The sequence below is a fragment of the Mytilus galloprovincialis genome, chromosome 4 (genome assembly GCF_965363235.1).
Source record: "Mytilus galloprovincialis chromosome 4, xbMytGall1.hap1.1, whole genome shotgun sequence".
NCBI lineage: Eukaryota > Metazoa > Mollusca > Bivalvia > Mytilida > Mytilidae > Mytilus > Mytilus galloprovincialis.
Window position 1 is genome coordinate 29,225,402 of NC_134841.1, and position 14,549 is coordinate 29,239,950.

At 32.7% G+C, this 14,549-nt stretch overlaps 1 protein-coding gene across 1 annotated transcript in view; it reads left to right on the forward strand.

Annotated features, from left to right (window-relative positions):
• LOC143071809 (uncharacterized) overlaps positions 1-14,549 on the forward strand; it is a 57,966-nt gene that overhangs the window by 40,959 nt on the left and 2,458 nt on the right. Inside the window, exons 19-23 of the mRNA XM_076246407.1 lie at positions 108-189; positions 3,379-3,624; positions 11,501-11,683; positions 13,108-13,347; positions 13,951-14,070. Of these exons, the coding sequence (XP_076102522.1) occupies positions 108-189; positions 3,379-3,624; positions 11,501-11,683; positions 13,108-13,347; positions 13,951-14,070 (871 nt within the window). The remainder of the gene's footprint in view (positions 1-107; positions 190-3,378; positions 3,625-11,500; positions 11,684-13,107; positions 13,348-13,950; positions 14,071-14,549) is intronic.

The following is a 14,549-nucleotide window of genomic DNA, read 5'->3' on the forward strand; positions in this document are numbered from 1 at the left end:
GTTATGTCTTGACTGTGGCATAATATTCTTAACTGACTGTCTAAACTCTTTTTTTTTGCAGAAATTATGCTTAATATGTTTTTTAATTTTCATTCTTCTCGTTTAAGATTCTAATTGAAACAACACGTGGAAGTAACTGGGAAGGTGATATTGCTATCGATGACATCAAATTGATTCCTGGAATATGTGGTAAGTCTTTTTGATTTATACAAGTCAAGCTACATATTTTGAATTTCAATAAGTTAAACACTAAAGATAAAATAAATCGATATATTCTTCATAATAAGGTGCATTTCAAAACTCCGCCAAGAAAATTACGTAATTTCCACCCGGATCGCAACAACTCACTGTATTAACAGGCTAAACATATCATGCTTAGCATGATCTACCCGTCATGTAGAATCAATGTTATGGCCACGAATCCGTTTTGGGATTAAGAACATGACATGACTAGTTTTGCAGTTAACTAAAAAATATTATTATTGAACATTTTCAAATTAAAAACGAAAACATGACATTTATAAATCACGTTGCTGGTAGATTTTACTGAAAGACGAAAATACTAAAGAATAAAGGAGGAAATGTAAGCGTTACAATTTCATATCAAATTACAATACTTATGGATCTCTCTGTTTTGAATCTTCCTCAATATGAAGGAAAGATAAAATTTCGAAAAAGCTTAATATCATGACATAAAACAGGGGGGAATGTAACACGACTTTCAACCATGGTATTTGTACATTCTATTCAATTATTACTGCGGTTTTAATCTTGTTATTCATTTTCCATATATGATACAATATAAAAGACTTAAAATGCATCAATCGAACTGTTTATGACTAATCATAAGAACATATTTTCATAAATAATATGCACAATGTCATTTTATTTTTAGTAAGTACAAGTTATCTCTGGACTGGACTGCTACGATGATTTTTTTTCAGTTGATTACTCTCCTTGCTCTTTGAATCTATATACCGTTTATAAAAGTGCTTTGTGGTAAACTATTTATTTTTCTCAAATTATGACTTTTAAAAAAAGAAACAAAAAATCAAATTCTTTGAAACTATTTCGTTTATATACAGTAATTTGAAATAAAATACCTTTGTAGGGTTACTATTTATGAACGTCATACCATATTATAACTATTGATAAGTTGCAAAAACATCATTTCGCATTGAGCTAATAGTCTATTGGCCAATTTCCGTAAGTGATCCTGTAATAAGAGATCCATTTTTTGTTGTATCGCTTGCGAGGGACATACATTTTTAGCTCACCTGGCCCGAAGGGCCAAGTGAGCTTTTCCCATCACTTTGCGTCCGGCGTCCGTCGTCCGTCGTCTGTCGTCCGTCGTCCGGCGTCGTTAACTTTTACAAAAATCTTCTCCTCTGAAACTACTGGGCCAAATTGAACCAAACTTGGCCACAATCATCATTGGGGTATCTAGTTTAAAAAATGTGTGGCGTGACCCGGTCAACCAACCAAGATGGCCGCCACGGCTAAAAATAGAACATAGGGGTAAAATGCAGTTTTTGGCTTATAACTCAAAAACCAAAGCATTTAGAGGAAATCTGACGTGGGGTAAACATGTTTTATAGGTCAAGATCTATCTGCCCTGAAATTTTCAGATGAATCGGTCAACCCGTTGTTGGGTTGCTGCCCCTGAATTGGTCATTTTGAGGAAATTTTGCTGTTTTTGGTTATTATCTTGAATATTATTATAGATAGAGATAAATTGTAAACAGCAATAATGTTCGGCAAAGTTAGATTTACAAATAAGTCAACATGACCGAAATGGTCAGTTGACCCCTTTAGGAGTTATTGCCCTTTATAGTCAATTTTTAACCATTTTTCATAAATATAAGTAATCTTTTACAAAAATCTTCTCCTCTGAAACTACTGGGCCAAATTAATCCAAACTTGGCCACAACCATCTTTGGGGTATCTAGTTTTAAAAATGTGTGGCGTGACCCGGTCAACCAACCAAGATGGCCGCCACAGCTAAAAATAGAACATAGGGGTAAAATGCAGTTTTTGGCTTATAACTCAAAAACCAAAACATTTAGAGGAAATCTGACATTTAGTAAAAATGTTTATCAGGTCAAGATCTATCTGCCCTGAAATTTTCAGATGAATCGGTCAACCCGTTGTTGGGTTGCTGCCCCTGAATTGGTAATTTTGAGGAAATTTTGCTGTTTTTGGTTATTATCTTGAATATTATTATAGATAGAGATAAACTGTAAACAGCAATAATGTACAGCAAAGTAAGATCTACAAATAAGTCAACATGACCGAAATGGTCAGTTTACCCCTTTAGGAGTTATTGCCCTTTATAGTCAATTTTTAACCATTTTTCGTAAATCTTAGTTATCTTTTACAAAAATCTTCTCCTCTGAAACTACTGGGCCAAATTAATTCAAACTTGGCCACAATCATCTTTGAGGTACCTTGTTTGAAAAATGTGTCCGATGACCTGGCCATCCAACCAAGATGGCCACCACGGCTAAAAATAGAACAGGGGTAACAAGTAGTTTTTTGCTTATAACTCTGAAACCCAAATCATTTAGAGGAAATCTGACAAGGAGTTAAATTGTTAATCAAGTCAATATATATCTGCCCTGAAATATTCAAATGAATTGGACAACCGGTTGTTGGGTTGCTGCCCTCCAATTGGTAATTTTTAAAGAAATTTTGCTGTTTTTGGTTATTATCTTGAATACTATTATAGATAGCGATAAACTGTAAACAGCGATAATGTTCATCAAAGTAAGATCTACAAATAAGTCCACATGACCTAAATGGTCAATTGACCCCTTAAACTCCTTTATAGTCAATTTTTAACAATTTTCATTAATTTGGTAAATTTATGTAAATTTTTACCAAATATTTTTCTCTGTTACTAATGGGCAAAGTTCATTATAGATATAATTGTAAGAAGCAAGAATGTTCAGTAAAGTAAGAACTTCAAACACATCACCATCACCAAAATACAATTTTGTCATGAATCCATTTGTGTCCTTTGTTTAATATGCACATAGACCAAGGTGAGCGACACAGGCTCTTTAGAGCCTCTAGTTATTGACAATGTAGAGCTAGGGGAAAGTGCAAATTTAAACGTGCGTAATGTGAGTAACCTTTCAGTTTTTCAAATCTTTTAATTACATTATTTTGTTGTTTAGCTAAAAACTTTTGTCGCTAAAAGTTATTTTTCATGAAAAATTAGATAAACCGCCGATGCATCAATTCCAACTTTGCATGTTCTGCATTGTGAAAAGCCAATTGTGTACGGTATAGAACCAGTCTACGATTGACAAAGGGGAGTTGTTTTTTTCGGCAATTGAAAATGGACTATTCTTAATCAATTTTACTTATTTTCAGATATTCCTGTGAAGTCGGATTGTCTTTTATCTGCCACCGGAAAAGATTACATCGGAACACTAAGTAAAACAAAAAACGGGAAAACATGTCAACGTTGGGATTCCAGTTCTCCACACTCACATACTTATCATACATATGACAATGACGAAAACTACTGTCGAAATACTCGGGGTGATGAACCTTTGCCATGGTGTTATACCACAGATCCCGACGAACGATGGGACTTTTGCGAAATTCCACACTGTCGTAAGCATAGTTTTTTTTACACTTATATATATCTTAGTCGTATTTAGCACAACGTTTTGGAATTTTAGTTCCCTCATTGCTCTTCAACTTTATACTTGTTTGGCTTTCTTAGCATCACTGATAAGTTTTATGTAGACGAAACGCGCGTCTGACGTATCAAATTAATATTGGCGAATCTGTTTTATATACATACTGTATAAGATGTTCCAGGATCTGTTTAGTTTATGAACTACCTAATTGAGGCAGGTTTTTCTAATGTTTAAGATTTTAAGCTTTGTAAACTCAAGTGTATCTATGACTATGGTAACTCAAAAATACTGTGTCAAACGATTATGTGTTAGCTCCATCCTTAAATGTTTTATAGGTTAAATGCACTGATCATGAAATACATATTGAAAGTACATTCATTTACATGTGCATTCGGAAGTGTAAGGTGGTGTTCTTAATAAAACATAAGTAGTAACTGTAACATTGTATGATTATTGAATATTGTCTTCATCGGTTTTTATAATTAATTATGCCAATTATTTTTTTTAAATATCAAAACTAAAATAAGGATCCACGCATGCTCTGTACAATGGTGGACGTTATTTTTTTAGCTCGTGTTAAATACTAAAATTATGACCATTTAAACACTTTCCCTACTCTGGAGGATGTGTGATATCGAACTTTAATGTAACGTGGAACGTTACAAAGACATTGGCTATCTTCAAAATGTGATATTTGTGATATGAACTGATGTGAAGTTAGTGTATTCCAGTGGGCAGTTTGTATACGTTATATACAGTGAGTTCTTCTTATCGAGGTAATTCAACCATAAACATAAACATAAACATAAACAATTACGGTCACCTGTCATTTATAACAATGTAAACATTGTAAACATAACATTAAATATTTTCATTGATTAATACTACTATTATCAATGTCAATGTCTACACCTGATATTAATAAACACAGGCTGCGTAGAGACAGCAAGCCGTCACCACCAGTACAAGAATCTACAAAAAGGTTTATAATGTCATCGCAAACTTCTCCAGAAACAGCAAAATCTCCGTCTATAAATGTAGATCCGTCCGTTATAAGGCATGCTCCTATAAAAGCTGGACTGAGCTCTTTTGACCACCTACCACCCTCGAAGTCTACCTCTCAGCCAATCACATGTACTTTATCTCAATCCGATGTAACTAGAATTGCTCTGGAACTAAAAAATATGCTACATTCCGAAATTGATTATACCATCAAAGCAACCATAGACCAATATAAACAAGAGATAAATACACTTTCGAATGAAAATCAAAAATTGCGAGACGATCTTGATTCTCTCGAGCAGTATGGTCGTCGTGATTTAATGAGAATCAATGGCATTCCTGATGGTGGCAATACGGAAACATCGGACAAAACTACCGAGCTGGTAACAACCCTAATAAAATCGATTGACAGAGAGCTGCAACCTGGAGACATTATAAGATCGCATAGAATTGGTTCGGCGCCGCTCACAATTAACAGCAGTTAAAATGAGAATCATGTTCAATCCAAAACACCTAGGCAAATTATTGTTAGATCTTTAAGTCTTACAATAATTGTAAGACTTAAAGATCCTCAAGTCAAAAAACGCATACTTCGATGCAAAAAGCTACTGAAAAATAGACGGGATATGAAGTATGTTAAACTAAACGAGGACTTAACTAAAACAAGAAACAACATTGCTTACAAGGTCCGACAATTAAAAATAGAGCATATTATAAAGGACACATGGACAAACGATGGCAAAATTATGGTGAAGGACAACCAAGAACAAATACATGTAGTAAACACTCAGGACTCATTTGATCAGTTTTGTGCCAATTTTTGTATTCCGGGCGTCTTTGACTTCCTTCATAGACTCGAAATGAACTCTAAAGAAAGACACCACAACAAAGAGAGTACCAAGGGTCCCAAATACCGTACTTATGCTCAGTCAGTATCTTCTTCTATCAATCAATCAGCCACCTCAGATGACCGACAAGATGGATCTTAGACACTGATACCATTCACATGTACAAACTGTATCTAAATATATAGCTAATTAAGACGATAGTAGCTTCGCAAAATAGACACTAATGCCTAAAAGTTGTGTCATAATGTTATTTGCGTAAAATGTATATCGTTAAACTAAGGGAAACCCTACTATCAAAAAGGGTAAATTATATTTTTGCTTTCTTTTATAAATTTGCCTTGTGTATTTATATTTCAAACTTCAAATTTACAAATAGAAATGTATAAACATTTAAATTATAATAACAAAAAAATATATATAAAGTTATCGGTAAATGATAATTCTGCTATTTGTTTTATAATATTAAATATGAATTCGCTACAATCTATATTCTCAATAAAAATGTATAAAAATGTTGTTACATCTAACAAACATCTAAGAGAGTAATAATTATAACTTTACTGTTAACATCGTATAAATATTTATTCATGCGTATAATCACGACCTAACGGTTGTGTAAAAAAACAGTTCACAATAGTTCACAAACGAATGACCTTTATATTAAAATATTTTCCAGTCATGATAGTATAAAAAAAGTTTGTTTTAAATCCTCCACGTCCCAGTTGTATGTTCCTTGATCTGGTCAGGAACATATTTTTTGTATATAAGTTAAATTCCCTTTTTTATTGCTTATTTTTGTACACCGATGAAATGCAAACTGTTTTGAATGTTTTGAATTCTATTGAATGTTTATTTATAGACAGTGTAGACTTGTATTGTTATCTTCTTGTATTTTTGTATGACCACTCTCACTACTTAGTTGACCAGTCTGGTGTTACATAATGGGTATTGGAATCGATCAATATAGAATGAGAGTTGGTCTTTTTGTACATAACATATGTGGTAAAACAAATAATCTATTTTGTAATACGTATGAAGTGTATCTTTTCTACTTGTTGTATTTTTCAAAAGAAAAGGTTAACACTTTTAGAGTTATCACAATGATTTGGTTTTCTCTTGAATTGTCTGTTTTAAACAAATGCATAAAAAATTGTTCACATTTCGGTTTTATCGAAAATGATAGTCAATCGCATTGTTTAGGGGATAGAGATCAGTCTTCGGATAACGTTGTTCAAATTATATTTGTGTTACTTGTTCTTCAATTACTTCTTATTATGGGTGGAATAGAAACTAATCCTGGCCCTCATCCACTATCTGATGATAATGACGATCATAATATTAGCTTCGAAAGTGTATCAGAGAGTAACAGTATACGTGAAATGTTTTCAACTTCAATTTCCTTTTTACATTTAAATGTGCAAAGCTTACTTCCAAAACTTGATCTGATTCTTGCTGAGTACGAAGATTTTGATATACTGTCAATTACTGAAACTTGGTTGAACGGTAATAACTCGTCAGACTCAGCTGAACTTTTAAACTACCAGAAACCATTCAGGAAAGATAGGGGTCCCATGAAAAGTGGGGGAGGGGTAATAGTATATGTTAAAGAAAATATTCATTCGAAGAGACGTGATGATTTGGAAGTGCCCGGTGTTGAGGTTATATGGATTCAGCTAAAAATAAATAACAAAAATGTATTGTGCGGAACCTTCTACGTGCCACCTAAAAGTAATAATGAAATATGGACAAAAATTGAAAGTTCAATTGAGTCTGCCGTAAATGATGTAAAATGTGACCGAATTATTGTAACGGGAGATTTTAACGATAACTTGCTAAATTGGGCTAATTCCAAAATACATAATATTTTTACAAATTACAGTCTAGAACAACTTATTGAAGATCCAACTCATTTTACGGAACAATCGTCTTCGCTAATTGACTTAATTATAACTGATAATTCCGATTTTGTACCGTATTGTGGAGTCGGGCCACCACTTTTAGACCAAATAAGATATCACTGTCCAGTTATGGGGTTTATTAATGCACAAAAACCTGCTTGTTTGTCTTTTAAAAGAAAAATATGGTTATATAAGCAAGGTGATGTTGATGAATATAGACGCATATTGACCAAAACCAACTGGGATAGAATATTTGCTCTAAATGATGTTGATAAAATTAATTCAGAAATTTCAAATCGTATCCTTGATGCAGCTGAAATTTCCATACCCAATAGAATCGTAACTATTCGTAAATCTGACCCTGCTTGGTTAAATAACGATTTAAGAAAACTCATAAGAAAGAAAAACCGTTTACACTCGAAAGCTAATCGGTTTAACCGACCCGCCGATTGGAATAAATTTAGACAAAATAGAAATAAAGTGACCACTTCAATAAGACAAGCTCGCGAACAATATCAAAATAATCTTATACAAAAATTGTCAAATAGTAACCTATCGGCAAGAACATGGTGGAAAACTTGTAACCAAATTTCTGGTATCAAACCTTCTCACTCGGGTATTCCTCCCCTGCTTAAGAATGATAACTTGATTTTTAATGATATCGATAAAGCGAATGAATTTAATAACTTTTTTGCCATGCAGACAAACATAGATGATACCGAAGCTGTTATTCCTGACTTAACCGTTCCAGACTATACACTAAGTGACATTACACTTAAAGATAGTGAGGTCGAAGATGTTTTAAAGATTTTAAATCCAAATAAGGCCTCAGGTCCAGACTTGATAAGTCCAATTTTATTAAAAGAGGCTGTATCACAGCTAAAATTTCCACTTTGTAAACTATTTAATTTATCTTTATCTAAAGCTATATTTCCGGCAGATTGGAAAAAAGCAAATGTAACTCCTGTTTTTAAGAGTAATAATTGTAATGAAGTAAAAAATTACAGACCAATCTCGCTGTTAAGTATATTATCAAAGTGCATGGAGCGATGTGTCTATAAACATGTACACAACTTTCTTATTGAAATTAGGATAATCACCCCTAATCAATCGGGTTTTACAAAAGGCGATTCTGCCATAAATCAACTTATAGATATTTCTAACTACTTTGGTAGAGCTTTAGATAACGGAAAAGAGATTAGGGTGGTTTTTTGTGACACCAGCAAAGCTTTTGATCGGGTTTGGCATAAAGGGCTATTATCAAAACTTAAACAATATGGAATTTCTGGAAATTTACTTAATTGGTTTTGTGATTATCTATCTGAGAGGAGTCAACGGGTGGTCTTAAATGGAAGCAATTCAACATGGAGACAGATAAATGCAGGTGTCCCACAGGGCTCAATTTTAGGTCCGCTACTTTTTCTTATCTTTATTAATGATATAGTATCTGATATTAAAGCTACTATCAAATTATTTGCAGACGACACTAGTATTTATTTGACAGTAGACACCCCTGAAAATACTACTGAAATTCTTAATGGAGATCTGAATAAAATTCATATGTGGTCCTCTAAGTGGCTTGTAAACTTTAACTCACAAAAAACAGAAACCATGATTATTTCAAGAAAATCAATAAAACCTAGTCATCCGATCTTAAAAATGAATGACACTGATCTTCAAGAAGTTTCTACTCATAAACATTTAGGTATTATTTTTTCAAATAATGGATTATGGAATATTCACATTGAATATATAGTTAAACGTGCATACAATAGAATGAATATCCTTAGGAAGATGCGTTTTGTACTGAATAGGTTCACTTTAGAAAAAATGTATTTTTCATACATTCGACCAATATTAGAGTACGGGGATGTCATTTGGGATAATCAAACACAATACTTGATAAATAAAGTGGAAAATGTTCAAATTGAAGCTATGAGAATTGTAACAGGTGGGAATAAATTAACTTCGATACAGATGCTTTATAAGGAAACGGGTTGGGAAACACTTTCAGAAAGAAGGGAAAAACACAAGCTCACTATGTTTTATAAAATGGTGAATAAGGAAACTCGATATTATTTACAAAACTTGGTACCAAATCAAATAGTTAATTTACATAACCATTTCACTCGTCAGACTCAAAATACTTCGGAAATTCGTACAAGAACCAATCTATACTCCGATTATTTCCTTCCTTCGTCTATTAAATTGTGGAATAAGTTACCAGACCAAACGAGAAATTCTACGTCTTTAAGCATTTTTAAAAGTCGTATAAAAAACCCAAATAATAAATGCCCAAATTTTTACTACACTGGTACAAGAATGGGTCAAGTATTACATGCCAGATTGAGGATGAATAGTAGTTCTCTAAATGAACATTTGTTCAAGCGAAATCTAGTAGATTCTTCAAACTGCTCGTGTGGTTTGATCGAGTCTACAGCTCATTTCTTATTGCATTGTAAAAAATATGACGAATTGCGTTATGACATTATTTTCTCAATTAATTATCCAGTCACACTTAACACGAATTTACTTTTGTTTGGATCACAAGCTCTAAATTTAGACCAAAATAAAGATATTTTTGGAAAAGTACAAAAATTCCTACTAAAGTGCAAGAGATTTACAAGTTAAATTGTTATTCACTATTCTCACTAAGTTGCATTTTATCTAAACATGTGTGTAGTATTTCGGTGTAGTTTTCTTTTTTCTTTTTTTTAATTTTTTTTCTTCTTTTGTTGTATTTATTTTCATTATTTTAAAATGATTTGTTTTTCTCCTTTCTTTTTTGTTATATAGTTACTTAGTTTATACTTGTTCCATATCATAGTAACATTGCATGCTATATTTATGTAATAGTTAACTTGAGTTGGTATTTCAAGGAAACGGATTAATATAAGCTATATATAGCTTGTTTCCGAATCCTATTATTATTGTGTATTTTGTATGATGATATATTTTTATTGATGATGAATAAATATGTTTAAACTAAAATAAGAACTTAGTGCTATAAAACTTGGAAACCATATGTCTAGAATACTATATTTATATATGGACATTACACACGATCATTACTATCGATTACTGTGTATGCCATATAACTCTAGTTAAGCCTTTGTATGTGTTCTGATTGACTTATTATGGGAAAACATGATTGACTTTTTTTATGCAGTTGGCTTTGAACTAACCTTAAAACATTCCGAGTACTTTTAGATCGCACTGTCTGATTTTTTTGGCGTTTTGCAGGTTCCTTTTTGTCATAAAGGTCTACAAGTTCTTTGTATGTAATTGTTTATTCATCATTGGATTTCTAATTGTTAGGATCGAACTTTCTTTAATGTGTTACCTAACACTAAAGGGAGATAACTCTGTAAAATCAGCGAAACGTTTTAATCACGTTGTTTTGGTAAGGAAATATTAAGCTCCTCAATGATCAAATTTAAGGCTAATTAAATACTAAGGCTTTTCTACCTCTGGAATAGATTACATTAGCTGTATTTGTCAAAACTTTTAGGAATTTTTCGTCCTCAATGCACTTCAGCTTCGTAGTTTATTTGGCCTTTTTAATATTTTTTTATTCGAGCGTCACTGATGAGTCTTTTGTAGACGAAACGCGCGTCTGTCGTAAATATAAAGTTTCAATCCTGGTATCTATGGTGAGTTTATTAGTGTTTGTCAAACTGCTATATAACCAACGAACTTTTTCTAATAAAGTCGTTGGTTCAAATTTTTTGAAATTTTTATATTTTTGTCAAAGGGTCATAGTAAAAAAAAAAATCGAAATTTTATGAACATTAAACGAAACAATTAAATATTAGTCAAAGTGTTGGTACCACTTTAATAGGGTTATTCCAGGAAAGATGTATCGCGTTGTATTTACAGTGTCATTATTTTGAAACATTTGAAGAGAAGAGTATTGTTGTAGGCTTGGTAAGTAATATATTTACTACGGAGTCTAAAACAATTTTCAACATTTATAAACAATAAAGGAACACATCGCGATCAAAAGAAACAAACTTCGCAAAGGAATTTAGCAGCCGTTTATCTTATGATGAACATGCATATCATTCATTTGTATGACTTCTTTTCTTCATTGAATTAGATATACAAGAATGCGTCCGGTCTATAAATGGTTACGATTACTTGGGAAGTAAAGCTACAACAACACAGGGGAAAACTTGCATAAACAACGAGGTTTGTAAAGGTAGTGGAAGCGGTCCTTTCCCATGGTGTCACGTGGACGACCCGATTGTAAACTGGGATACATGTGATATAGCTAAGTGCAGTAAGTAAAGAGTTTTTCTGACACTTTCGACATATTGATGGCCCTTATTTGTCTCCTGAAATGTAATCAAAACGTGTTTCTTGTGAAGCCAATGTCGTCCGACAATGTTTTTAAGAAAAAAATATGTTCAGAAGCTATTTTATCTAATCTGCAAATATATTCTCAAACCATGTCAATATATGTCTACCATACAGATAATATACACTACTAAAATGTGAAAATAAGTTAACAGAAAAATAATGTACTGAAAACAAGTCATAAACAACGTGAACAATTACAAATAGATATAAGAAGATGTGGTATGAGTGCCAATGAGACGACTATATCTCCAAGTCACGACTTGTAAAAGTAAAGTTGAAAACCCTTATAAGTCAAAGTACAGTCTTCAACACGGAGCCTTGGCTCACACCGAACAGCAAGATATAAAGGGCCCCAAAAATGACATGTGTAAAACCATTCAAACAGGAAAAGCTGGCTATAGAAAAGGAAATCAAATTACAATAATTATTAACGAGCGACTGATTCACACGTTCATTGAACGATGCGCATGACGTATGCGTTTATTATCTATACTATTCGCTCACGAGTTAAGATATATTTCTGTGCGTGAATTATTGAGTGTTTTTTCAATTACATTGACATTTTTATGGAATATCATGTAAAAATTGAAAGGCACAATATTTGTTTCTATGCGTTCTTAATTCGTTTTGATGCAACGAACTGGTTTTTTTTTGTACATGTAGTTAGAGAAATTTATTTTCGGCTTTATGTTACATTTGAAATAATCTTGATTTTTTTATTAATGGATCCTTACATTATTTCATGCAATCAATAATATTATAGAAACAACGAGACAAGTGTGTCGACATAAATGTTAATACAGATACAAATAGCAAACTTTAAAACTAAACTTTGAACAAACGAACTCCATTAGAAAAAAACACAATAATATCAGGTTATTGAAAAGAGGAGGACAATTTACTCAAATATATTTTATTTCAGAAGAATGAGATAATAAAAATTAGAATGGAAATGAGTTATGTTTCAAAGAGACAACTATCCAACCAAAGAGCACAAAAAAAACCCAGCCTCCATCAACGGGCCGTCAACACTGCGGGAACATCCTAACTTCAAAACATATAAATTAACTTCAATTTAAAAAAACCAACATACAATAGAACTAAGAAGATGTGGTTTGAGGTTTTTTGAGACAACACTCCATGCTAGTTACAATGTGTAAAATTACACAATTGTAGGTCAGAGGCACTTGACTAGGACACATACGGAAATGCAAATTATATTAAGATATATGTCTTGCTAAAAGAAAAAAAGTTTGTGAGTAGAAGTTAGGTACTTGATTGAACTAAATGACAAACAAAAATATTCCTAAACTTATACTATTTCTTTACTTATAATTATAACAGCTGATACACCAAAAGAGTGTTTGCAAACTGGTAAGGGCACAGACTACTTTGGAAGTACAACAAAGACAAAATCTGGTTCTGAATGTCAACGTTGGGACAGCCAGCAACCACATGAACATAATTACTGGTACCTTGAAGATCAGGAAAACTTTTGCCGGAACCCAGATGGTTCATCAAGTCCTTGGTGCTTATCGACAGACCCGACTATTGGAAAAGAATACTGCGACATTCCTGTTTGTGGTAAGGCTATATGTATGATTTACTACGAATGTTCAACTGATAAGAATGACAATTTCTACATGTATGTACTCTTAATTATAGTTTACAGTTAAAGTAATGAATGTTGCCTTATTTTTTTTTTATATATATATATATATATATATATAACATCTTCATGCCTTATATATCATGTACTGTAGTACGCCGCTAGATTAAAACTGACGTGGAAAGGTAACACATGCCCACCGAAAGCTCTTTTTTGAGAGCCCAGGTGGTCGTGTGGTCTAGCGGGACGGCTGCAGTGCAGGCGATTTGGTGTCACGATATCACAGTAGCATGGGTTCGAATCCCGGCGAGGGAAGAACCAAAAATTTGCGAAAGCAAATTTACAGATCTAACATTGTTGGGTTGATGTTTAGACGAGTTGTATATACATTATGTACACAGCCATGTATCACCATCATTGATGGCGATCCGATGGATACATCTGTTGTAGGGTTGTCACTGACTCAGACGTACTTATATATATATATATATATATATATATATATATGGAAGTTTTTAACGACCTTGACTTTCTATATTCTTTTTATTGATCAATGTAATGATTTGTATACTTTTCAGATTATCAAGGATGTTCAACAAATCCTTGTTTACATGGGGGAACCTGTCAGAATACATTAAACGGTGATTATACATGTCAGTGTCCAAATGAATATGAAGGTGATCGGTGTGAAGTGAAAGGTAAGATAACAATTAAAAAAAAATACATTGCCTGAAAGAGTTGCAACCTTAATGTATAATAATTACAGTCACATGAAACTGATATTAAAAATAAATGCATTAGGTTCGCTCATGGCCAAAAGTTATTATGAACAATAATTTAAACACATGACACATATTTTATGACGAAAATGTATTATTCAACTCACGGTTACGAAATTGTTATTTTTTTCATTCTTATTATTTCACTGATGTATTGTTTATTGCTCTCTTATCAGCTTTTTTAGTTATTAATGGAATGTATGTTTAATTAGACAATTTTTATGCCCCCACAACTAAATATCGGGGGGGGGGGGGATATTGTTTTACCCCTGTTCGTCCGTCCATCCCATTATGGGAACATGTATATTCTGCATAACTCCTCCTACAGTTTGATTCCTAGAAAGTTTTTATTTTGCTGTCTGTTTGTACATATATTAAAGGTGTGTATGCGGTCAAGG